At 48.5% G+C, this 26,265-nt stretch overlaps 1 protein-coding gene and 1 pseudogene across 1 annotated transcript; both read left to right on the plus strand.

Annotated features, from left to right (window-relative positions):
* Positions 1-630: 630 nt before the first annotated feature.
* On the plus strand, positions 631-1,599 carry LOC127033167 (olfactory receptor 2G3-like). The gene has a single exon (XM_050920968.1). It carries the CDS (start codon positions 631-633, stop codon positions 1,597-1,599), a length of 969 nt encoding a protein of 322 aa, XP_050776925.1.
* On the plus strand, positions 1,596-26,265 carry LOC127033168 (putative olfactory receptor 2B8; annotated as a pseudogene).

Here is a 26,265-nt window from a genome sequence, read left to right on the forward strand (position 1 = left end):
ATTTAAAGAGAAGTTTTTCTTGACATCTTTTCTCCTCCTTAGGTGGGCAACTGTCCACTGACAACCTGCTGCTAATTACTCAATACCGATCCACTTTTTAGGTAAATATCTGGAATGCTCTAAATCCATTGCTTATGTCTGCGTGTGCTTAGCTCTAATAAACTGCAGGTTTAGATAGTGTCCTCTTACTTGTATTAATATTTCATCAGACAGAAATACTGTGTTCCCATTGATTTATCCCTGACACCACTTGGAGTGAAACATTTAAATTGCCCCTGCTGTGGGGTCTGAAAACCGTTGGTAACACGTCCAATAAAAGACATTACCTCAGTCGCTTCATCTCTTCAATATCCTGGGACTGACCCGACTACAACAACCCTGCAGACAGACAAATGAGAGATTTCCCTGACCTTTGCATAAATGTGTGCAGTGCTGCAGGTGGGTCATTCCCAGGTTATTAGAGATTCCATCCTTTCCTTAATCCATTCACTTAACACTTACCTGTCTCCTAGGACTCAAGGCTACCACTCCAAAATAACCTACTGTCAATCCCAGCACTAGCACCTAGTATCACAAATCTCCTTGCTGCGAGATATTTTTTACCCTTATTCTTTCTGGCCCCTACAGGTGATGTATGGCAAAAGGGCACGGAAAGATGGAAACCAAAGCTCCTTGGGGGAATTCATCCTGCTAGGGGTGTCTGACTGGCCACAGTTGGAGCTGCTGCTCTTTGTGCACATTTTAATGTCCTATAACATAACCTTGATTGGAAACATCACCATCATTGTGGTCTCCTGGCTAGACCCCCATCTCCACACGCCCATGTATTTCTTCCTCAGCAACCTCTCTTTCCTCGACCTCTGCTACACCATCAGCTTTGGCCCCCAGATGCTGCTGAATTTCCAAAACACCCACAAATCCATCTCTTGGGCTGGCTGCATGGCCCAGTTCTACATCTCCCTCTCCCTGGGTTGCACCAAGTGTCTCCTGCTGGCCATCATAGCCTATGACCGCTATACCGCCATCTACCAGCCACTTCTCTACATAGCCATCATAAGCGTCTGCCTTTGCCTGCAGCTGGTGGCCACCGCCTGGTTGTGCAGCTTCAGCAAGTCCATCCTGCAGGCCATTCTGACCCTGAGGCTTCCCCGGTGTGGGCGTAACCAAATCGATAACCTGTTCTGCGAGGTGTGGGCCCTGCTCAAACTGGCATATGTCGACACCTCTGACAATGAGGCTGAGGTCCTCGCCGGCTCAGTGATTTTCCTAGTGGTTCGACTGGGCTTCATCCTGATGTCCTACAGCTACATTGGCACCGCCGTGTTGAAGATTTGCTCAGCGAAAGGCAGGTTCAAGGCTTTCAACACCTGTGCCTCCCACCTAGCCGTAGTGTCACTCGTTTATGGCACAGCCATTTCCACATATCTACAGCTGCCATCCTTCTTCTACACCATGAACCGGGGAAAGATATTATCCCTCTTCTATGCCACGGTGACCCCCATGCTCAACCCCCTCATCTACATGTTGAGGAACAAGGAGGTGCACAGGGCGCTGCGGAGGGCACATATCTACAGCTGCCATCCTTCTTCTACACCATGAACCGGGGAAAGATATTATCCCTCTTCTATGCCATGGTGACCCCCATGCTCAACCCCCTCATCTACATGTTGAGGAACAAGGAGGTGCACAGGGCGCTGCGGAGGGCACTGAGGAGAAACATGACCGCCCAGGGGGTCTGAGCTGGCTACCGTAACCTCTTCTGTGTCCATGTGGAGCCTTCTGCTCTCTCCACAGCCCCGTCCCTCTCCACAAACACAAACCCTCTGGCCTCTCCCACTCTGCAGAAAAAGACTGCCCTAATCTGCCCCACAACCTACCTTCCCTTTCCCACACCACACAAGCCATCTCTCACCCACACAACACCCCTGCCCTCTGCTTAGCAATTCAACCAAGGACTATCCTTGGTGGACCTCCAGGAACAATCGCTTTTCTCCTGCCTAAAGAGATTTTTCTTATTCCTTTCTTGTGGTAGCAAAGAGGCTGTAACTGAGATCAGGGCTGTTCCAAGCACGGCACAGACACTGAACAAGTTACAGTTCCTTCCCCAGCTCATATCAGGGCCCCGTTGTTTCAGGCACTGCACTGACACACAGCGGTAGACAGTCCCTTCTCCATCTGAGATGAGAATCCCATTGTACTGGGTGCAGCATAGACACACAGTAAGGGACAGCCCCTGCTCCAGCTGAGATCAGGACCATCTTCTATGGGACCAGAAGATATCTGAGTTCAGTGGTTTCTCAATGAAACTAGCGCACATCTGGATAGAAGAATGGTTTAAGTAAGTGAAGGCAGATCTACAGGTTTTGAGAGTACCTGAAGAAGACCATGTGGATTTTGTGGAAGAGCACCTCAAATTCCAGGCCAGATCCACAGTGAAGTTCATGGCAACAGCTAACAAGCCAGACATAGAGAAGACACTTCAGCTGTATGCAGACAAAGCGGAACCAGACTCAAAGAATTCTATGAGCTGACACAGAATCCAGGTGGGACCATTTGGGTCTACTCATATAAGCTCCAGGAGAGAATGAGCCAGGTGAAGCACTGGGACCCACAACAAGTTTGGGACATGAATATGGTCCTGAAAGAGCAGTTAGCTCTGGGGCCCTGGGATGACTCCTTCCATTGTGAAATGAAGAAGAGGTCTAAAGAAGAGTTCAGTAAAAATTTGCATCAACTCATGCAAGCTGCTATTACATGGTCTGAATTAGAACAAGTTCCTGTGGAAGAGATGGCCAAGCCCAACCCCTGTACACAAAGTGGAGGCCTAGGTAATGCATCTAATGGGGGAAAGGCTTTTCCCCAAACACAGTTAACAGTGGAAAGTTTAAATGAAGCTAGCCAGTAAACAGGGGATACTGCTGAAAACAATGACTGAGGGAATGAAAGGTAAAATCTCCCTTAGTATGCCCAAGGATCCCAAAGTTTCATTCTGAAGGACATCCAGGGAAAGTACATTTGATCAGCAAAGTGCCAGTGGTCTCGACACACCAACAACTGGTTCTCTGCATCGTGGAAGTACTTAGGAGACCAAACCCCCTTGTGCTAGGCACTGTACAAACACAGAAGAAAATGACAGTCACAAGGTATCAGGCTGGATGCAGGAGGTCAGGCTGGATGGACTTTGTAGCCCTTTCATCCTTAAAGCCTTTGAATCTATTACTACAATTTTAAAGTGGGGTGGGGAGATTGGCTGACCTAGGGTGAAGGGTTGGGAATGGAATATAAGGTCTTTTCCTTCTCTGGGGGTGCTGACTCTAATCCAGCTCCAACACAGATGGACTGGGGAATGTGCTATTGGACCTTTCCTCACTGGGAGTGCTGGCTCCAATCAGGTCCTTGGGCAGGCATAGGGCTGTGTGTGAGAATGGAATATGGGTCTTTTTTATTTTTTATAACAAATAAAAGAAAGTGGGAGCTAACAGTAAAGAATATAAATCTGAAGTTGGGAATTGTAGAAAATAGATCAGGGAAGCAAAGGGACACAAACAGACTTAAAAACAATAAGAAAACGGTATTTAAAATATGTTGGGGAGCGGGAAGAATCCTGACAATGATATTGGTTCATTACTAGATAGAAATGGTAGGCTTACCAATAATAATGAAGAAAAGACAGAGTTGTTCAATAAATGTTTCTGCTCTATATTTGTTGAAAAACAGGAGATATAGCCTCATCATGCTGTGATAAACTATATGTATCCATTTCCATCTACGTGTACCTGCAGCCCCCATACCAGGACCAGGGCAAAATGGTCTCTCTCTTCTACACCCTGAAACCCCCATAGTCAACCCCCTGATCAACATGCTGAGGAACAAGGAGGTGCACAGGGCTCTGCAGAAAGTGCTGGGGAGGAGCCCGACCACCCAGGGGACCCAAGCTGGTGCAGAAATTGGGCATGGAACCATCTGTGCCTCTTATGGATTCTGTAGCATCTTCCCTGCTCATATGGACTTTTCTACCCTCTGCTTATTTCCACTCTTCACAACTGCCTTTGCCCTCTCCTACCTCAAAAAACACCTGCCCTTCCTGAGCCATACAAGTCCCCTGCCCTCTTTCAACCCATGCAACCCACCATGTCTACACTTAAAACTGGGGCATGTCTACACCTAAAATTCTGCATCGGTGCAGCTACGCTGCTGTAGAGCTTGCATGAGAGAAGTGCTCTACACTTATGCAAGAGAGGTCTCCCATCAGCACAGTTAATCCACCTCCCTGAGAGGCAGTAGCTATGTTGGCATGAGAACCTGTCCTGCTGACGTAGAGCGGTCTACTCAGCGGGTTAGATTGATATAACTACTTTGCTCAGGGGGGTGGATTTTTATACCAATATAGGTCTGTAGTGTAGACCAGATCTTGAAGTGCTGAGATTGCACCAGGATGTCAGCTTTCATTAAAAAAAGTTTTTCTCCGTCCTACTTCCTATGGTTGGTTAGTACAGCTTGAAAGTTGACAACAGTATGACCTAAAGATTAAAAAAGCAGTAGGAATAAGTGAAAAAATGAAATTTATTATTTAAAAAAAGTCTGTTTTTAAGCCAATCTCGTGATATTTTGGGCGTGACACACTCTTTTGGAATGCTCTGGGCTGACAAGGCTGCACACTCCCTACCGAGAGAGGAAGACACGCTAGCTCCTCCTCCACTCATGTTATGTCCATTTACTGGACCATATGTCATCTGTTTGTCTGGGACCTACCAACCTAATAATTGATTTTGAACCACTTTGGCTATGGGATTTCTCCAAGGTTAATGGAAAGAGTCCTGTTGATTTCAAGGGGCATCAGATTGGCCCCCAAAGTGCATGTGACAACGGCTAAGATTTGGGAAAGCGATAGATGATTTTGAATGATGAAAATGAGATACCATTAAGGCACCTGACTTTCAGAAAGCAAGTGCCCAGGGCTTCCTGAAAAGCGATCATTTAAAAATCATGAGTCATGCTCCAAAACTCTTGAGATCATCTTTAGAAACATGAGATTTCATTAATTATAATTATTGGGTTCTTTTTCTTTGCCTTCAAATTTCTAATATTTAGATCCCCCTTGGATCACATTACATGGTTTTGCTCCATCTCAATGGGGCTAGAAATGTTTCTTTTTAAAATTATTTTTTAATTGTAACCACATTCTTCTAGGAGTTGCACCTTTCAGGAGAAGACCTAGCACTGCCAAACTTTCGTTGGCAACACTCTGGTACCCAAAATTGCCAGTCACTTTTCTAAATCTTATTCCGTGTATTTCTCTTGTGACCTGAACCCATAATTACAACAGTCTGTTACTGAAGCACGTCCAAGGGAGTTCCTCTTTTGGTTCAATCTTCACTTTATGCTCTCATGTTTCTTGGTTGAATTGGCATTTTCACTGACTTTGCTCTGTAGCTGCTGAGCACATCTCTCCACCTTGAAGGCTGAGTGACCTCTCCAGAGATGAAAGTAAGCCGGGCCGTTCCGGTCCGGCTTACCAGCAAGAGCTGGTACACTGTGCCAGACTGGACCGGCTTCCCTGGCGATGATTTAAAGGACCCAGGGCTCCAGCTGCTGTGGGGAGCCCCAGGCCCTTTAAATCACCACCAGAGCTCCAGCACCCAGGCTCGGGTGAGGATTTAAAGGGCCCGGAGCTCCATCGTCTGCAGGAAGCCCCAGGCCCTTTAAAGTGCCACTGCTGGAGCTCCAGCAGCAAGGGTTGGGCAGTGCTTTAAAGGGCCTTGGGCTTCCCACAGTGGCTGGAACTCCTGGCCCTTTCAATCCCCACCAGAGCCCAGCAGCCGGGCTCGGGTGGGGATTTAAAAGGCCCAGGGCTCCTGCTGCTGTGGGGAGCCTCGGGCTCCTTAAATCACTGCCGGAGCTCCAACAGCTGGGCTTGGGCAGCACTTTAAAAGGCCTGGAGCTCCGCGGCGGACGAAGCCTGGGCCCTTTATTTCACCCCACAGCCCCAGGGCTCCCAGCTGCCTCTGTAGCTGGTAGATCCGAGGTGATTTAAAGGCTTTGGGGCTCCTGCCTCTTCAGGTTTAGGTCATGCCCCTACTCAGGACTCTGGCGTACCGGTAAGTCCTTTCAGTTACTTCCACCCCTGGACCTCTCCAGCTTCAAGGCTGAGTGTCTGAGTTAATAAATCTGTGTAAACCACATGCTTTCTAGGTATGATGTTCTGTCCCATCTTGTGGCACTGAGACACTGAGAGAAAGAGAGAGAGAGTTAATGAGTCTGCTCTCCAGCCTTAGCTAAGTGCCATTTGGCTTTTAGCTCACACAGTAGAGGCTCATACACTAAGCTCCATCCCTTCTCTGCCCCGAGGCCCGACCTTCCTTCTGCCTCTTCCTGCCTCGTCTCTGCCTCGCCCTCACTCCACCTCTTCCCACCCTGATCCGCTCCCCCTAAAAGCTCCTGCTCTGCTGTCGCTCGCTGGTCTCCATCCTCCCCCCAAACCGATGGGTGGTCAAACGTTTTGGCCTGAGGGCCACATCCGGGTTGTGCAACTGTATGGAGAGCCTGGTAAGGAAGGCTGTTCCTTCTCAAACAGCCTGGTCCCCACCCTCTATCCACCCTCTCCCACTTCCCGCGCCCTGACTATCCCCCTCAGAATACACAACCCATCCAACTCCCCTGGTCCCTGTCCCTTGACTGCCCCAACCCCTGTACACACCCCCGCCACCTGACAGCCCCCCCCGGGACTCCCACCCTGTCATAAACAGATAAGTAAGAGTTAATAGAACAGAAGTACTTCATATCTCTTTTGCCTGTAAAGGGTTAACAAGATCAGTGAGCCTGGCTGTCACCTGACCAGAGGACCAATCAGAGGACAGGATACTTTCAAATCTTGAGGGAGGGAAGTTTTTGTGTGCTGTTAGTGTTTGGTTGTTGTTCACTCTAGGGGCTCAGAGGGACCAGATGTGCAACCAGGTTTTTCTCCAATCTCCCTGATACAGGTTCTTATAGATTCAAAATTGTAATTACTAAGTGATAAGGCGAGTTAGGCTTATGTTTGTTTTCTTTATTTGCAAATGTGTATTCGGCTGGGAGGAGTTCAAATGTGTATTTGGCTGGGAGGATTTTAATTTGTACTTGTATACGTAGGCTGGGAGGGTATTCCCAGTGTTTATAGCTGAAAGACCCTGTACCTATTCCATTTTAAATTTACAAAGATAATTTTTACTGTTTTTCTTTCTTTAATTAAAAGCTTTTCTTGTTTAAGAACCTGATTGCTTTTTTATTCTGGTGTGAGATCCCAGGGGATGGGGTCTGGATTCACCAGGGAATTGGTGGGGAGAAGGAGGGAAGGGGGAGAGAAAGGTTAATTTCTCTCTTTGTTAGGATTACTTTCTCTCTCAGGGAGAGTCTGGGAGGGGGAGAGAGAAGGAGGGAGGAAGGTGAATTTTCCTCTCTGTTTAAGATTGAAGGAGTTTGAATCACAGTAATCTTCCAGGGTAACCCAGGGAGGGGAAGCCTGGGAGACGTAATGGGGGGAAAGGGTTTACTTTCCTTGTGTTAAGATCCAGAGGGACTGGGTCTTGGGGTTCCCTGGGCAAGGTTTTGGGGGGACCAGAGTGTACCAGGCACTGGAATTCCTGGTTGGTGGCAGCGCTACAAGTACTAAGCTGGTAATTGAGCTTAGAGGAATTCATGCTGGTACCCCATCTTTTGGACGCTAAGGTTCAGAGTGGGGAATTATACCATGGCACACCCCTTATACAACCGCCCTCTGCAACTCATCCTCTGACCACCTCCTCCAAGAACCACCCCTGCTCCCTGTCTCCTGACTGCCCTCCCAACCACTGTCCACATCCCCACCCCCTGACAGGCCCCCTGACAGGCCCTCCGGGACTCCCACTCCCAACCCTCCCTGTTCCCTATCCTCTGACTGCAACCAGAACCCCCCGCTCCCTTATCCACTCCCCCTCCCCGCCCCCTTACCAGCAGAAGGAGCTAGCAGCTGCAACACCTGGCCAGAACCAGCTGTGTTCCTCACACTGCCCAGTGGGAGCGGTGGGCCAGAGTGTGGCCCAAATAGTGGCGTGGCTGTAGGGGAGGGGGAACAGCAGGGGAAGGGACAGGGACTAGGCTCCCCGACTGGGAGCTCAGAGGCCAGGCAGAACGGTCCCATGGGCAAGGTGTGTAACACGCAGGCTGAAGATTGTCCACGTCTGCCCTAAATCCTCCCTGAGCTGCCAAACAGCTGTTTGGTGGAGCCACCTACCAGTTGTTTGATGGCATCAACAATCAGATGTTTGGAGGCAGCCCTGATTAGCTGACCTAGGGCATGGCCAAACGGGTCGATTAACTGCAGCACCAAACAAACTGTGGCATGTGGGTGCTGAATGTGGGTTTTCCTTCCCCTGTGGGGAGCCACTTGAAACTGGGGTACCACTGAGTCAGTCTTACCCACCAGCCTGGGTTCTCTTTACACTGTACTGCTGTGCAGGCTGCCAAGCCCTCCTTCAGGATTCAGACTTCACTTTACCAGTACACATACAGGTAGGGAGACACGCAGCTGCAGAAACACACAGACGCTGAAATCAGCTCTGCATGGGAAGGTTCAGCTAAGGAACTGCCCAGTACTCAAGTGCACCCCCCCACCTCAGAGAGTAAACCCAAAATTATGCCATCTTGCACTACACGGAGATCTGTACAGTGTAAATTCATGAAATTCGCCCTCATCCTCAGTGTGGAGGAAAGTATGCAACAGCTTTTGCTCCCAAGTAATGTTTTCCACACACTGGTCTTAGACAAAACAAACCAAATTTATTAATTACAAAAGATAAATTTTAAGTGCTTATAAGGAAAAGCAAACAGATCAAAGCAGATTACCTAGCAAATAAAACAAACACACAATCTAATCTTAATATACTTGAAAAATTGGATATTTGTAGCAAATTCACACCTAAATGTTGTTTAGGCAGATTGCAGAGATTTTTGAAGGCAAGCTTCACTTGTTTTTAGCTTAAAACCCCACTTATTCCTTTCACAGGCTAGACAACCCTTTAGCCTGGATTCAGCCTTACTCCGTTAGTTCAGTCTTTTTGTTTCTCCAGGTGTTTCCAGCAGTCTTCTTTCTTGGGCAGAGAGTCAGTGAAGAATGAACTATGATGATGTCATTCCCCTGCCTTAAATAGCTTTAACATAGGACGTGAACCCTTTGTATCTCAGTTTGATTCCCACACCCAGTCAGTGGAAAAACAAAAGCATTATCATGGACTCCAGTGCCAGGTTACTTGGTCACATGTCCCTGTAGGGCCACCACATCAATGACTCAGAAACTGTTTGTAGCATCCCCAGAAAGGCTTCCCAGTGAGAGATTAACATCTTCTAAGACGTATTGTTCTCTCTAATGACCTTTCCCCCAACCAGCCTTCTAGACTTTTGGCCTTCTGTCTAGTGGGCGTTCCCTAGGTGTAAACACACTTGTAATAGATGCATAGACAATATTCCTGACTTCAGATACCAAAATGATACATGCTTACAAGTAGGATAATCATATTCAGTAAATCAAAACCTTTTCAAAGATATGTCACCTGCCTTATCCTGCAAAAAGTACATCATAGTTATGCCATATTCATATATCATTCATAATATTCCTATGAAGAATATGGAGAGTAATGCAACACTGAGCTTCCACTATTTTTATCCATGGATGTTCCCTAACCCCAGAGCACTCTAGAGTCAAAGAGAGGAAATGGGTGAGGTAATATATTTTATTGGACCAACTTCTGTTGGTGAGAGACACAAGCTGTTGATCTACATAAAGCAGTTGGTTCATTAGTAGATAGATAGATAGATAGATGATAGCCAGGGCCACCCTGAGGATTCCGGGGGCCTGAGGCCGTCGGCGGCAGGCGATTCCGGTGGACCTCCCGCAGGCATGGCTGCAGAGGGTCTGCTGGTTCCGCGGCTCCGGTGGAGCATCCACAGCCACGCCTGTGGGAGGTCCACCGGTGCCGCAGGACCGGCAAGCGTCAGGGCACCCCCCCCCCGCGAGGCAAAATGTCTAGAGCCGGCTCTGTTCAGCAGCAGGGGGCCCTTCTGCTCCGGGACCCGCCGCCGAAGTACCCTGAAGACCCGCGTTGGGGGCCCCCCGCCGGTGAATTACCACCGAAACGGGACCCGCCGCCGAAGTGCAGCCCGCTCTCCAGCAGTAATTCGATGGCAGGGGGCCCCCGCCGCTGGTCTTCGGGGCACTTCGGCGGCGCGTCCTGGAATGGAAGGTTCCCCCGCTGCCAAATGCCCGCTGAAGACCGGGTTGCACTTTGGCGGCACGTCCCGCTTCGGCGGTAATTCGCTGGCGGGGGGTCCTTCCACCCTGGAGTGGAAGGACCCCCAGTCGGTGAAGACTGGGAGTGGAAGAAGCTCCAGCGTCCTGCCCCGCAAGAGTTTTCCGGGCCCCCTGGAGCAAGTGAAGGACCTCGCTACAGGGTCCCCGAAAAACTCTCATGGGGGCCCCTCCGGAGCCCGGGGCAAATTGCCCCTCTTGCCCCCCCCCCCGGCAGCCCTGATGATGGCATCTGGGGGTTCATAGAATCATAGAATATTAGGGTTGGAAGAGACTTCAGGAGGTCATCTAGTTCAATTCCCTGCTCAAAGCAGGACCAATACCAAGTAAATCATCCCAGCTTTGTCAAGCTGGGCCTTAAAAACTTCTAAGGATGGAGATTCCACCACCTCCCTAGGTAACCCATTCCAGTACTTCGCCACCCTCCTAGTGAAATAGTGTTTCCTAATATCCAAGCTAGACCTCCCCCACTGCAACTTGAGACCATTGCTTCTTGTTTTGTCATCTGCCATCACTGAGAACAGCCAAGCTCCACCCTCTTTGGAACCTCCCTTCAGGTAGTTGAAGGCTGCTTTCAAATCCCCCCTCTGGCTTCTCTTCTGCAGACTAAATAACCACAGTTCCCTCAGCCTCTCTTCGTAAGTCATGTGCCCCAGCTCCCTAATCATTTTTGTTGCCCTCTGCTGGACTCTCTCCAATTTGTCCTGTAGAGGAAAATTTACAAAGAGCCTGTGGCTTTGATCAAGTTAGTAGGCCTGAAGTATGAGCTGAGCTTGCTTCAGTGTGTAAGGGGCATGAGGAGGCAAAAGTGAGATGGAAAGTCCCCAGAACAGAACAATAGCCTTCTGTGTACAAAGGGCACGAGGAGGACAAGTGGAAAGTCCCCAAACACAATTTGTCATAGCCAAGCTTGTTTTTCTATAATCACAATGGAAGCATTAGAAAAGTCAAACCACAGAAGAGCTAGATAGAGAATAACAATAACAGGAAAAGCCAAATAAGGAAGATTATCATTTCTTTTTTATTTTGATCTTTATTACATTTTGCAATTGTAACCCTTCTGCCTCTCTGAGTTGGCAGCAACAAGGGCCGGGTTCAGTATCCAGGGGTTCCGTTTCAGTAACACAATGCATAACCGGCTCGAGCCCCCACCCAGTGAGCACACCCCCCTGGGCACCTCTAGGAGGCAATACTTCCCCTCTCGCAAGCAAGGAGTCTGAGTGTAGCAAAATCTTTTTAGTAGAGGAAGGAATCAATGCGGTATCCCATTGGAGAAACATCACAAATAGGGTTATAACACAAACCATAAACAAACCCACCTCCAAGTATGTTTGCCAATGTCCTTTTCCCCCTTAGGGTTTTAAGTCCAATCACCCCAAAGTCCAACAACCCAAAAGTCTCCGGTCAATGCCACCCCAGAGTTGGAGAGTTTATCTGTAGAGGTCCCTCCCCCCAACCTGGGTAGAAAGGGGCACCTTACGTGGTCCGGGGCCAACTGCCCTGCCTCTCTGTGGGTTCTGCTTCCGCCTTCTCCACGAACTGCTCCGCTTTACCAGCCTCTCCACTCTGCTCCTCCAGCCGTCCTCACAAACTGCTCCGCTCCACTAGCTGCTCTGCTCCATGAGCTGCTCCAGTTCTCACTGCAAACTGCTCGGCTCCGCTCGCTCTGTGGGCCACTCCACCCGTCCCACAGCTATTCCGCTCTGTCAGCCGCTCCACTCCACCAGCTGTCCCGTGATCCGCTCCAGCCATCCCCACAAACTGCTCCACTCTGCCAGCTGCTCTGTTCCACAGCATAGCTTCAGGCTTCCCCACTAGTTAGCACAGTACTCAGTGCTCTCAGCTCAGTAATTTCAGCTCTTTAGTGATTTCAACTCTTAGTGATCTCAGCTCTTAGTAGGGGAGCCCCAGTGCTAGTGCACCATTAGCCCAAAGTGAGTTCAGCTCAGTGAACCTGTATCTAGATTCTTGAGGGAATAAAAAAATCAACTCTGACATTCCACAGAGGACAGGATAGAATTGGTGTTTCTGGCTCCACAAGGAGACTGCACCACCAGACATAGATACCTGTCCCCAGCCTCTCTCAATTCACTGGGTTTTGGAACCCATGTCCCTTGTCTAGCAAGTACCACCCAAGTGAGGTTGAGTCATTTGTCACAAAGCAGTCCCACAGCTCGGCAGCCTGGGATGGGGTAGGCGTGCCTGTGCAAAGACACTATCTAAAATTCTTTCCACCAGATGTCAGGGTAGAGCTTATCCTGGCTCTGCTTACACAATTATATTCCAAATAAGGTAATCAACATGAAATGCATGTGTAATTTGTATGTGGTTTTAAGCTTCAAAAGGCTTGTGTATTTCTTGAATCAGGAGGCAGCTACTGAGAGCAGTTACCTCGCTGCGCTTGTAACAATAAAGGAGCCTCAGGCTTATGTGATCCAAACTCAACTTGTGATTGATTTTCCACAACAGTTCAGATCCCTTCTGTAGTGGTGGACCAAAACTGGATGCAATGTGCCAGTTGTGGCCTCACCAGTGCTGAAAAGAGGGTAATAATAACTCGATCTGCTGGCAATGCTCCTACTAATACAGCAACAGTCCAGATCCCTTCTGTAGTGGTGGACCAAAACTGGATGCAATGTGCCAGTTATGGCCTCACCAGTTCTGAAAAGAGGGTAATAATAACTCGATCTGCTGGCAATGCTCCTACTAATACAGCTTAATATGTTATTGCAACTTCTTGGCAACAAGTGCACACTGCTGATTCATATCCAGCTTCTCATTTACTGTAATCCCCAGCTTCTTTTCTGCAGAACTGTTGCTCAGCCAGTTGGTCCCTAGCCTGTAGCAGTTCATGGGATTCTTCCTTCCTAAGTGCAGAACTCTGCATTTGTCCTTGTTGAACCACATCAGATTTATTTTGGCCCAGTCCTCCCATTTGTCTTGGTCACTCTGGACCCTATCCCTATCCTCCAGTGTATCTACCTCTCCCCCAAGCTTAGTATCATCTGCTGAGGGTGCAATTTATCCCATCATTCAGAGGATGCAGGGACTGGCAGCCCGAGCCCCGTGACCATGACTTCCTGGCAGAACATAAACTTCTGTTGGATCAGTGTACTAAAACCAATATAACTGCACAGAAGAATAAGTTTAAGCTTTGTTGTGGTTGTGTTTTGTTTGCCTGGACTGCTCAAGACCCGAATGCTTGTGGGAGGAACTCTTTACTTGAGTTGACATCTTAAATACCTTCATGCTGTTTCATGTGTGGTATTCCTTGATGAAATATGTAGGAGGCTTAATTGAAGTGATATGAGCTACAAAAGTGAAATCTTGGAAGAGTGTTGCTGTTTTCATAATGTAATAAACTTAATAATGTAATGATAAATAATAATAAGGGTTCACGAGAGTTGATATTTTCATGAAAGGGGTTTGTGCATTGTTAAAGTTTGGGAACCACTGATTTAGACAGACAGGTAGTCACTTAATTTGTTTTTAAGTCTAGAGAATGGCCAGGTATTTGTCCAGCACAGATATCTAAATGGAACAGAATGCTAGAATATAGATATGTCTGAGCCAGTCCTCTTGACCTGGGGCTGGATTAGAGCTGGAGTCTCCAGAGGACAAAAGGCCCCATATCCCATTGCTAAATCACAGCTGACCTCATGGCTTTGAAAATGTCTGAGCATGAGGAAATTCAGCACCCATGACTGATGATTTAATCCCTGATTTACACTGGAGGTGAGGGAGGGAGGGAGGGAGGGAAAGATCAGTGGCACTGAACAGCATGGACATGTTTTTTGTAGAGGTGTCATTCCCTAAGGTGTACATGAATCACGAGCTGACAGGGGTTAGTAAGAAATTTCCCAGCTGTCCACTCGGAGTGTACTGATGGTTACTTTGATGCTGGGCCACTGTTGGAGATGGGGGCTAATGCACCCGGGTGGGATCCAGCCTGGGGACTGGTATGTTCCTGTTAGATGTCTTTGTGCTGCGCTTCTCCCCAGCATGTGGACACATCCTGAGATTGGGTTCCTCTGACACACTTTGATTCACTTTTCAGTCTGGCAGAGAAAAAAATGTCAATGGCCTGTCTGGCCCCACTGTGAGCTCATCAAGATTGCTCACACACAGCAAATGTCTTTAGTAAGACCCAGATTTTTCCTGACAGGAGTGGAAGCCGATGTGCTAACAATGTTGGTGTGCTGCGTCCTGTCACCTAATGCAGAGAGCTGGGGCAACAGCACCCTGAGCCCGGGCCCTAACTCCTCAGGGAGCGCGTGGCACCAGGCAGCTCCCAGATCTTTCTCTGTTGCAGGCAGGGGCTGGGTCTGTCTGCACGGAGCTGCAATGGAACTCATTGAGGTGACACAGTGGAGAGTCCAGGGCTCAGCAGCTGAGGGCTGGGACAGGAAGGAGAGATTCCTGACTGAGATCACAGAAATAAGCCATCGGGACAAGTGTTCTGCCCTCTGCCTGTGCCAGAAAAATCACTGGCCAGTTACTTCTGAACCCCATACCCATCTACACCAGATCACTGGTTAGTTCCCCATGCACCCCGTACCCAAATCACTGACCAGTTAAAAACAGTAAGGAGTCTGATGGCACCTTAAAAGACTAAAGATTTATATGCATAAGCTTCTGTGGATAAAAAACCCACTTCTTCAGATGCCTGGAGTGAAAATTACAGATACAGGCATAAATATATATTGGCACAGGAAGAGAAGGGAGTTACGTTGCAAGTGGAGAACGAAGTTGAAGCCCAATTCAGTCAGGTTGGATGTGGTCCACTTCCATTAACTGATGAGGAGTTGTCAATACCAAGAGAGGGAAAATTGCTTTTCTAGTGAGCCAGCCACTCCCAGTCTCTATTCAAGCCGAAATTAATGGTGTTAAATTTGCAAATGAATTGCAGCTCTGCAGTTTCTCTTTGAAGTCTGTTTTTTTTAATTGACGAATGGCTACTTTTATATCTGTTATCGAATATCTAGGGAGATTGAAATGTTCTCCCACTGGCTTTTGTATGTTACTATTCCTTATGTTTGATTTGTGTTCATTTATCCTTTTACATAGAGACTGTCCTGTTTGGCTAATGTACATGGCAGAGGGGCATTGCTGGCACATGATGGCATCTATCACATTAGTGGATGTGCAGGTGGATGAGCCCCTGATGTTGTGAGTGGTGTGGTTGGGTCCTATGACAGTCTTGTGAGAGTACATATGAGGACAGAGATGGCAATGGGGTTTGTTACAGGGATTGGTCCCTGGATTAGTGTTTCTATGATGTGATGTGTAGTTGCTGGTGAGTATTTGCTTCAGGTTGGGGGCCTGTCTCTAAGCAAGGACTGGCCTGTCTCCCAAGGTCTGTAGAGTGGGGGATCGTTTACGGGTATAGATTGTAGATGATGTGCTGGAGAGGTCTGAGCTGGGGGCTGCATGGGATGGGCAGTGGTGATCAGTTATTTTCCTTGTTGGGCCTGTCCTGTAGTAGGTGCAGGAGTCTAGTGGCCAATTTGGCGTATGGGGGACCCTGCGGCTCCGCAAACCTCTCCAGCTGAGTTACAGCTCCTTGAGGAGGATTCAGGGAGGCACCCTCCATCTCTGAAATGCATAATGGCACTGCCTGCTCCCTCCCCCCACCCATGATCCTATGCAATGAGGGACAACTATCGTGATCTGCAAAAGGAGGAGCCTCCTACAGCCAAAGAGACATGGGGCCCTTCTCAGCTGTGCTTCAGAACTGGGGAAGCTCAGGTACAGTGTGATACTATTCTCAGGAGCCCAGAGACCCCAGGGCTGGGTAGCATGGGGAGAAGGGACACACTTGGGGATCTTACCTCCTCCCATCCATTCTTCCAGCCATCCACTGTACTTCTATTCAGCCCTCCCTGTCTCTCACCGACTTACTATCTGTCTGTTCATTCATCTCTCTTTCTCTCCCTCTATATCCTTCAATCCATCTACCTTTCCCCTCCTCCATCCTGCAATCCGTTCATCTCTCTGATCTTATATCACTTCATTATTGTTCTTTTTAATCCATCCTTCTCTCTGCCTTTCTTTCTGTCATAACAATTCACCTCTTTCTCCCTCTCTTTCTCATCCATACACTCTCTCTCCATCTCTCTCTCCTCCCCATCTCTGGGATTTCTTTCATTTTATCAGTGTGGACTCTGGGCTTCTAGGAGACCCTGCCAGTTGAGAGAGGCTCAAGGTATCCCTCTCAGCCTGCGGCAACCTGCCCCCCAGGAACTTAACTCACACACTGAGCGGGTTTGGTCCCTGGATGAGGGGTATTCTGTGACCATGTGACACTGGTTCTGAACATCCAGTTTGCTCCATTCTCCTTCTTTTGAGAGCTGCCCCAGGGCCTCAGAAGAGTGTGGGGCAGCACTTACAGCCTCAAGACTTCCAGAGCCAGATGCAGATGGTGCTGCCTCACAGCAGGGGGCAACGTTAACTGGTCTCCCTGACCCCGGAGACTCTTTGACATTCAGCTTCACTGCTCGGGGCTGCTTCATCCCAGGCACTGAGGAGCTCAGCTCAGGGGAGCAGGGACTCCAGATTCTATCCTGATGTCCAAGCATATGAGCGTCAAGCAGCAGGGATCTGGGGAGAGCTCAGCTTGAGGTGAATGGATGTGAGTCCGGGTTATTACTGGGGAGGGTCGAGAAGCTGGGTAGCATGTGGGATGGTTAACTTTGTTAGCTTTGTCCTATGGGTATGATAAAACTACGCTACCTCCCAGGGGTGATGTGAGGATAAACCTATTAGAGATTGTTAGGTGTTCAGACACTGTGGTGCTGAGGACCAGACAACTACCATAGATTGGTAGATTTGGTTGGGGTTGGAATCTGTCTTATCCGGGGCCCCTAATCCACAAATATATTCAGGAATAACATTCTACAGGGGAGTAGTTAATCACTTAGATATGCATCTGCAGGACTGTATCCTGTGTTTGTAAAATGCTTTGTAAACTTATTGTCCCTTGAGAGGCCCTGATACTGCAAAGATTTATGCATGTGCTTAGCTTAAGCCAACAGGCAGTCCCACTGACATCAATTGGATGTGGTTTAGGTAAAGGAGATTAAGGCATGTAGGCAGCATAGGTCCAATTTATGACGGGATTTATGTGGCTACAGGTGCAGATGGGTGATAGGGGTCTAACTCCTATTGGAATCAATGGGGGTTATAAAATCCTTTGGAAAATTCTACTTGGTGTCTATCTCTTAATAATCTACCCATAATTCTCCTGAAAATCTGTGGAATGATTCTATGAATTTGGGTGCATCATTCCTTAAAGCTCTGTTGGAAACCCCAGCTCTTACTGCTGGCAGGATCAGGGTCTAAATTATTATTAGTGGTAGAGGGATTATCTTATTCCCTCCCTGCATGTTTAGAATATTGTCCCTGTCAGTCACACAGAAAAGTACATACAAATAATAGATTCATGTTTACAGTGGCAGTAGAATAGTAGAATCATAGACATGTAGGACTAGAGGACAGTACCAGAAATGATATGGTTCATAACCCCATATAGAGACAGGAATAAGATTGCTTAGACCGCATCTGACCAGTATTTGTCCAACCTGTTCCTAAAAAACTCCCAGGATGGTATGGCCGTTCATGGTGCAATCCAGACTAGTGAGGGGTTGTGTCACTCCTGCACTGCAACCTTGGCTGCCTCACAATGTTTTCCTGTTGTAGATTCCAACATGGGTCGCTCATGGATCAGCATGCGGGTCACACCTTGAATGTCTATGTGTAGCCACAGCCTGGTCCTACAACTCTTACCCCAGCAGCTTGTCTGCAAACACCAGCCACACTCTGGCTTCTACCAGCCTGGGTTAATATTTGTGGGGTGACCCCAACATATTCCTAGTCCAGAATTCCCCCTTCACCTCCAAGATGTGTGTTCTGCACTGCCCAGATGTCTCCTGGACAGTTCAGATATTTTATGTCTGTTGCCCCTGTGAGGGGATCAATATCCTACAGTTTGCTACTTTAAATGGAGTTACTCACACAATTCAGTTTAAACACAGCAATGGATCAGTTTGGATTATGGAATAAAAAATGTTTATTTCACTACAAAGAGAGAGATTTTAAGTAAGTAGAAGTATAAGGCATTAAAGACAGAAATGGTTAAAAGAGAAACAAAAATAAATCGCTTTCTAGTACTAAACCTTAGCAAAGCAGACTTGGCTCAAGGTGAAATCCCTTATCACATGCTCCCAGTAACATTGCTGAGCCAATTCTCAGGCCAGGATCTGCTCCAACGTCCAAAGGCTGTTTCTTTTGTCTTCTTAGGGGAAAGAGAGAGGGATAGATAGGGAGACATACCTTGGGGTGTTTCTGCCCCTCACTTTTATTATCCAGTCCCCATTGAAATGAATTTTATTGAAGGTTATGCCTAGATAAATAGATTTCTGATGTGAGGATGTAGACAAAGCGTCTCATGGTGAAAGATGTGCCAGGCTGTTGTTTGTTTAACTGCAGATTGGGTTGTTCCTGCCCCCCCTTTCTTGTCTAAGACTGGCCACTTGACAGGTGATTGCCCATCAATTCTGGTGACATCTGGCTAGACTCCTTTGTGTTCAAGTATTTGCTTTACCCAGACTTGTTCGGTAAATGCATTTCAGACCTAATTTCAGCTTGTTTATTACTTTATGTAGAATGTTACTACACACATTTTGTGATGATAGTATTGACAAGTGAGTTATTGGTTTTGAAAGCTCTCTCCAATAGCTGAGCCAATGCAGTGTTTTAAATGTAGACTTGCCCCTGGAAATTTTTCTTAATAGTTAAGCTGAAGTTAGTACAGGCTAAGGCCATTACTTCTTGTCCCACCGTGAATGGACATAGAGAACCACTGATCACCATCCTCTTTATAACAACTTTTCACATATTTGAACACTGTTTCCAGGTCCCCCTTCAGCCTTTTGTCCTCTAGACTAAACATGCCCAGTTCTTTCAGCCTTTCCTCATAGGTCATGTTTTCTAAATCTTTGATCGTTTTTGTTGCTGTGCTCTGTACTTTCTCCAGTTTCTCCACAGCTTTCTTAATGCACAATATATTATATTATTAATTAATTAATAGTAATAATATTTGAGATAATCATTTAGACAACCTACACCCATTAAATTCTTTCAGTCCCTCCATATACTTAACTTCTTTCAGCCATAGATCGTAGACGGATAGGTAGATAGTTTTCTGTTTATCAGCCAGTTTTTCAAAGTGATCTAAAATGGAAACAAATTGGTAGATTACCCTGTAATTTGCTGTTCCACATCAGGGGCAGTGTAGACAGGTTCCGCTGGGGCTTGACCCTCCCTGAGGGGGAGGGGAGCCACACCGGCCTCGCTGTCCTCCCTGCAATTACAATCGGCTCTGGCCTCTTCGGCAGGTCAGAGCAGTGGCAAAGTCAAAAGGGGCCCAGCCCTTGGTTTGGGCAGGGCACCAAACACAGTAACAAGCAGCTCTAGCCCTTTGGAACAGGGCAGAGCAGTGGCAAAGTCAAAGGGGGTCCAGCCCTTGGTTCGGGCGGGGCACCAAACACAGTACAATCAGCTCTGGCCCTTTGGAGCAGGGCAGAGCAGTGGCCTTAGGCTGGGAAGAGGGGGAGTCTGCCACCCGGTTACGGGTGGCAGGGGGAACACAGGCCCACCCACTCCTCTGCGTTCCAGCCTGGGGCCCTGGTAGCGGCTGTCACCGCTGCCGGTGGTCAGTGGGGATCCTGACCAAAACACACTGACATCGGCAAGGTTAGCTCTGCAGCCTGACTGGAGTCAGGTGCCCCCGGGCTACTTCCTAGTTCCTCCTCTATTCCTACCTGGTCTGGGGCCTCTGTTCCGGGGACGTCTAGGACCATTGGTTCCTCCCAATCCGGGCTGGGCGGCAGGTCTGGTAAGGTTTCGGGGAATGCGGGCCAAGCCTGGTCTGGGGGCTCCTCGGGGCCGTAGTAGGGGCGAGGCAGCTCTGGCAGCTCCTGGTCTCAGCCTCTGGCTCGGACAGTCTCCCAGTCACGGGCGTCAGGAGACACATCTGCTCGTACCGGTGGCAGCCCCACAACTGAAAGCTGGGGCCCGGCTTTTATACTTCCGGGTCACTGCCTGACCCTCTGAGGGGCGGGACTTCCGCTCAGCAGCCCCGCCCCCGTGGATGACTGACGGGGCTCGACCCTCCCTGAGGGCGAGGGGAGCCACACCTCCTCGCTACAGGCAGAGTGCAGTTAGAAGTGCAAATTTGGGGTTTGGTCATGGGGATCCTGACATACATCCTTCTGCAAAAAATTACCACTTAAGAATTGCCAGTGCTTATAATATTTTCCTGAGCAGAGCTGGGGATCAAATCAGTTGCAGAAACCACATGAAATGGAGACCAGTGGACTTTCTCTCGGCTCAACTAGTGTCTCGCACCAATAACCAGATGCAAAACGGAATGGTTACAAAGTTATTGGGTTTGGATTCTGGGTCTATAGATTGGTAGGGATGGCTGATGAAACCTCTGAAATTCAGAAAATACAGTGTTAAATGACCAGGGCCGGCTCTAACATTTTTGCCGCCCCAAGCAAAAACAAAGGACGTCGCCCCACCCCCCGAGCGTCGCGTCGCCCAAATTCCTGCCCCTGAGCATTGCCTCACCCCGTCCCAGAGCGTCACATCATCCCGCCCACCAGGCATCTCGTCGCCCCAGTCCCCACCCCCAAGCGTCGCATCGCCCAAGTCCCCGGCCCCCAAGTGTCGAGCCACCCAAGTCAGAGGCCCCATGAGCGCCGTGCCGCTGAAGCCCGCCCTCGCCAAGCACCGCACCGCCCAAGACCCTGCCCCCCAGCACGGTGCTGCGCTGACCAAATCCCTGCCCTCCCCCCAGTGCCGCCCGGCCGAACCAAAAAAAAACAAAAACAAACCCCGAGCGCCACCCTGTCTGAAGGTGCCACCCCAAGCAAGTGCTTGGTAGGCTGGTGTATGGAGCCAGATCTGTAAATGACTGCCTCTAGGTGTCATCATAGCAATTATTAATGGTCAGTTGTTAATGTTTGATAATTAATTGACAACTCCAATAAACTGAAACGCAATAGAGGTAACACAGATAACGGAAATACTTTTTAACATGAACCCAAATTAACCTGCGTATCTCATACTCCATAACATTACCAGGGAAAGATTCGGCATTTATTCTAGACGTCGGCTGCTCATCGAGGTTGGTCTAGAGCACCTTGATAAATGAGAAGTTAACATAATGACATACGTTTCTATGACTGATACAAAAATTACTAATAAGATGCATGACAGCTCATAAGACTTATTAAAAAAATTGTAAATTCACTTGTAAATTATTTTAAGGGTCAGAGTTAAGGTTACAGTTTGAGTTAAAAGCATTTTTCTTTCAAGTTTCTGAGAAGGACATTGCATGTTGAAATAACCTCATCACATACACTATCAAGAATTCAAATGTTTCAAGAATATATGTTCCCATGATTTAGGGTACAAGTCAGTCTCTAACTGTCCGCACTGAGGAAGAAATTTCTGTTATATGTGGGTTGTCTCATTGCTTGTCCCCTGTCATACATATTGTAGAATTGCCACCAACTGCCACAGCTGCATGATTCAGGTACAAGTCAGCCTCTAACTGTCTGCACTGAGGAAGACATTTCTGTTATGTCTTATTGCCTATCCCCTTGCTTAAATATTGGAGAACGGTCACCAACTGCCATAGCTGCACTTTTCCGTGACAACTTGTTTGAAGTATTGTTGTAGTCAGGTTGGTCCCAGAATATGAGCACGGCAAAGTAGATGAGGTAATGTTATGTTGGAGGCTGGACAACACCTTCAAAAGATTAACCTGAGAACTTAAATTCATAAGTCTTTATGTGAGAGATTTATGTTACCAATCTTCCCGGGGTGTCAGGTGATCAGGCTGAGGCCACAGGATCTTAAGAGGAGGAGATGGAGTAGCACACCAAGTGACTAAATTTTAAAGCTTTATTAATAAAATAATAAAATAACAGTGGCGAATGCTGGGAATGCTCCCATGTCACTCAAAGGAAGAAAGAAAGCATTAGTGCCCTGGCCTCAACCCACTTTCATACTCACACCCATGCTACCTCAGGCTGGTTAAACCTGGGTGTAACGTAAGAAGAAGAGGAGGAAGGATGGACAGGAGTTCTTCTCCCACGAACGGGTCATCCAGGGTGCGCTGTAGATCTCTAGCTTGCTTTAGCTCTCAGGAGGGTTTTTAGGTCCTGAGTTCTTTTGGGGGCGTTTTGTTCAGGGACCTTATTCCTGGTGCTTTTTGTACCAGTCCAAACTGGTCTTCCGTGGCTTTCTCAGCTTTCCCAAAACACACAAGCATCAGGGAAGCAAAAACGGTTGTCCCTCCTCCCTTCCTACTGGACTTCACTGTCTCACTCATTTTTGCAGCCCCTGCAGTTCTGTTCAGCTGAATCCTCCTTTCTCACGGCTGGTCAGGGTAGAATAGGTCCCAGTCTTTCTTGGCAAGCAGTCGAGAGTCAGATGTGTGCTGTGGCCTTGGGCTTGAGTCAGGATCTTATTTTTGGACTGAGCTAGATGAAGTGTCGAGTTAACCCATTCTCTGCTCTCTCTCTCCCTCTTTGGCCTCTCGTAACCTGTAAAAGAATCTTTCACTCCACATTCACACCTTTGACCTTTCCCAACATGATTTGCAATGCCTGCACCAGCATTAGCAACATACAAGGCTGATCTGCCTCCCCGTGGGATCTCCTGAGTGAGGGGGTCCTTGGGGCTGTGACATTCTGAACACTGAAAAGCCTGGACTTAACAAAGACTCTGGTTTTATGGCTCTGTAGTGAGGCTGAGTGGCCTCCTGGCAAGCGGGAGATCGAGGCACCTTTATACTTCCCTTGGAGGGCAGAGCCTAAATTGCCATGCACCCCTTGCCGGAAGTATCGAGGCATGTCCGGAAGTATAAAAGGCCAGCTCTGCAGCACATTGGGAGAGAGCTAGTGGAGGAAAAAAAAACTCTGCCTATTTGGCCGCGTCCCCAAGAGGAACATTCGCCTGACTGTTCCTGATTCTTGGACACCGATGAAAACTGCCTGCCGCTGTGCACCCTGAGGAGCTGAAAGAGGCCTGGAGGCTAGAGGTACCAAACCCCAGGCTGGCAGGAAGTTGCCTGGGGCAGCCATGGAGCAGCTGGCTGCAGAGCTAGTGGTGGCTCAGTCAGCATGTTGGGGCTGGATCCCCACCAATACAGAAGCAGACAATCCTGTCCCTGTCAGGGCCTTGGGCAGGGACATAGTGGAGTAGGGTGGACCAACGTCCCCCTGCCACCCCACCCCAGGGTGACTGACTCCCTATACTGTTCAGAGAAGCCCCAGCCCTGAAGAGGAGCCCCCTGACCAGCTCCGCTATAGACTGTTTTTTTTTGCAGGCTGCCTGATCCCCGCCCAGGATGAAGCCAGCCCTGAGACTGTTTTGCTTGCTGGCCATCTGAGCCTCCTCAAGCCAGGCCAGCTCACCTAACACCGGTTATTTTCTGTCTTCCTGAGCTCTGCCCAGGCTAAGACCAGCCCTGATAGACTCTATTTAAGGGCTGACAGTTTGGGCCACCCAAAACCAGGCTAAAGCCTGACTAGAACTATTGATCGCAGAGCCCTATTGTGGGCTCGGGGCTGTCCTGTGGACTCTGGTCTTGGCAAGAAGGACCAGCGTGAGTGGCCTCCCTCTCAGCGGAAGAGGGAGGGATCATTACAGGCCCGTTACAACAATTTGTAACACTCCCTGCTGTCTACTTACCTTCCATTGTCTGACAAGCGCAGAGGTGTTAATTTCCCACTTCACGTTTATTGCCCACTTCATTTTAAATGGGCTCCTGCAACATGTTTAACCATCTGTCCCGTCTTGTAATTAACTTGAACACTCTGTTACCTTCGCCAGAGCTCTGTGAAGCTTGAAAGTCTGTCCCTGCCAGCCACATAAGTTGGGCCAATAAACAATATTATCTCATCTACCTTGTCTCTCAACTCTGTTTCTTGGCATCTAGATGTGTCACAGGGTGGACTGAGACCTTTACGAGGGAACTACTCCCACTCACCTGTGACTCATTTACAGCCTTGACAAGGCCTGACAGTAGACATGTGTTCCTGATAAAGAGCCGGCGGGGAAGGGAACAGGATGTGGAAGCTGTGAAGTTGAGCTCCAGCTCGGAAGGGCTGGGAGTTTTGGCTTTATCAAGTGGTGACTAGGACAGAAGAAGAGCCCTGGGTGTAGTACAAGACCCCAAAGCTGAATATAAAGTTTTGTGTTGCTATGAAGGGCTTTCTTTTGGGACCTGGAGGATTGTTTTGCACTGTTTCTGTTATTGAATGAGCCTCAGGCATGGCTGCTGTTAGCCATGAGACATAGTGTGTGGATTTCTTAAGGAGTCCTGAAGAGGACAAAGAGAGGCTAGACACCACAGACGTACCCTGGCCATGAGAGGGCTCTCGGGAGGCAGAGGGGCCCTGTCACAGATCCACTACTCTACACAGATCTTATGACTGCCATCAATTGCCACAGATCCACTACTCTATGATTTAATTTCTTGGCATATTATTCTTATGGATAAGAAGAAAACTGGAGTCATAGTTAGGACACACAGTCACAACTAGAAGCTGCAGAAATAAAGAAAAAAATAGTCCCTGTTGGAGAGAGCTTACAATCTAGGCATTAATTTTTAATGAAAAATCCATTTAATGGCACATATATCCTATCACTCCCACCAACTGCCACAGATCCAGTTTTCTAGGACACTTTGATTCCCTGGCATATGGATCCCCCTTTGTCACCAAGTGCCACAGAACCACTCTTCTGCAACAAAGCCATTTCCCGGCAGAAGGATCTGATCTGCCACCCAGCTGGCCCAGATTTTCTATGACAAAGTCACAAGTGGGCATGGTTCATTGAGAGCAAATGGGGCTGCTCTTGAATGTGACCCTCCTGTGTATGGCTGTTGGGGCTCCTTTCACCCTTATCTTTGTCCCTTCTCCCTGTAGGAGGAAAGAGGGAATGGGAGCTCCCAGTGAGAGTTCATCCTACTGAGGTTTCTCACCAACCATGCCTAGAAATGCTGCTTTTAATAGTTTTCTTGGTTTTGTACGTCCTGAACCTGGTGGGGATCCTGCCTGTCATCGTTGTCTTGTGGCTGGAACCAGTCTCCATACCACTACGTATTTCTTCCTCAGCAACCTCTCTTTCCTGGACCTTTGCTACACCACCAGCACCATTCCTCAGATGCTGATGAACTTCCACAGCGTCTATAAGTCTATCACCTGGGCAGGCTGCATATCTCAGCCCTACATTTTCCTCTCACTGGTTGGAACCAAGTGCATCCTGCTGGCTCTCATGGCTTACGACCACTATGTTGCCACCTGCCAGCTGCTGCACTACACAATCATCATGAGTTGCTGCATATCCCTGCAGATGGCAGCCACCGTCTGGTTGTGCAGCTTTGGCAACTTAATCCTTCAGACCATTCTGACCGTGCCGCTGCCCCAGTGTGGCCTGAACTGGGTCAACCACTTCTTCTATGAGGTGCTGGTCCTGCTCAAGCTGGCCTGTGCCGACACCTCTGCCAATGAGGCCCAGACATTTGCTGTCAGGGATCCTTCCTGAGGTTGCCACTAGGCCTCATCCCGGTCTTCTACAGCTGCATTGTCACCACAGTGCTAAGGATTCACTCAGCCCAGGGCAAGCTCAAGGCCTTCAACACCTGCGTCTCCCACCTGGCTGTGGTGTCGCTTTTCTATGGTGCGGCCATTTCCATGTATCCACAGCCTCCATCCAGCTACTTGCAGGACCAGGGCAAGATGGTCTCCTTCTTCTATAGCATCATTACCCCCATGCTCAACTCCCCAATCTACACGTTGAGGAACAAGGATGTCCAGGGGCCCCAAAAGAGGGTGCGGGGGAGGCTATTCTGGAGAAAAAGGACATGA

The sequence above is a fragment of the Gopherus flavomarginatus genome, chromosome 12, assembly GCF_025201925.1.
Source record: "Gopherus flavomarginatus isolate rGopFla2 chromosome 12, rGopFla2.mat.asm, whole genome shotgun sequence".
Taxonomy (NCBI): Eukaryota; Metazoa; Chordata; order Testudines; family Testudinidae; genus Gopherus; species Gopherus flavomarginatus.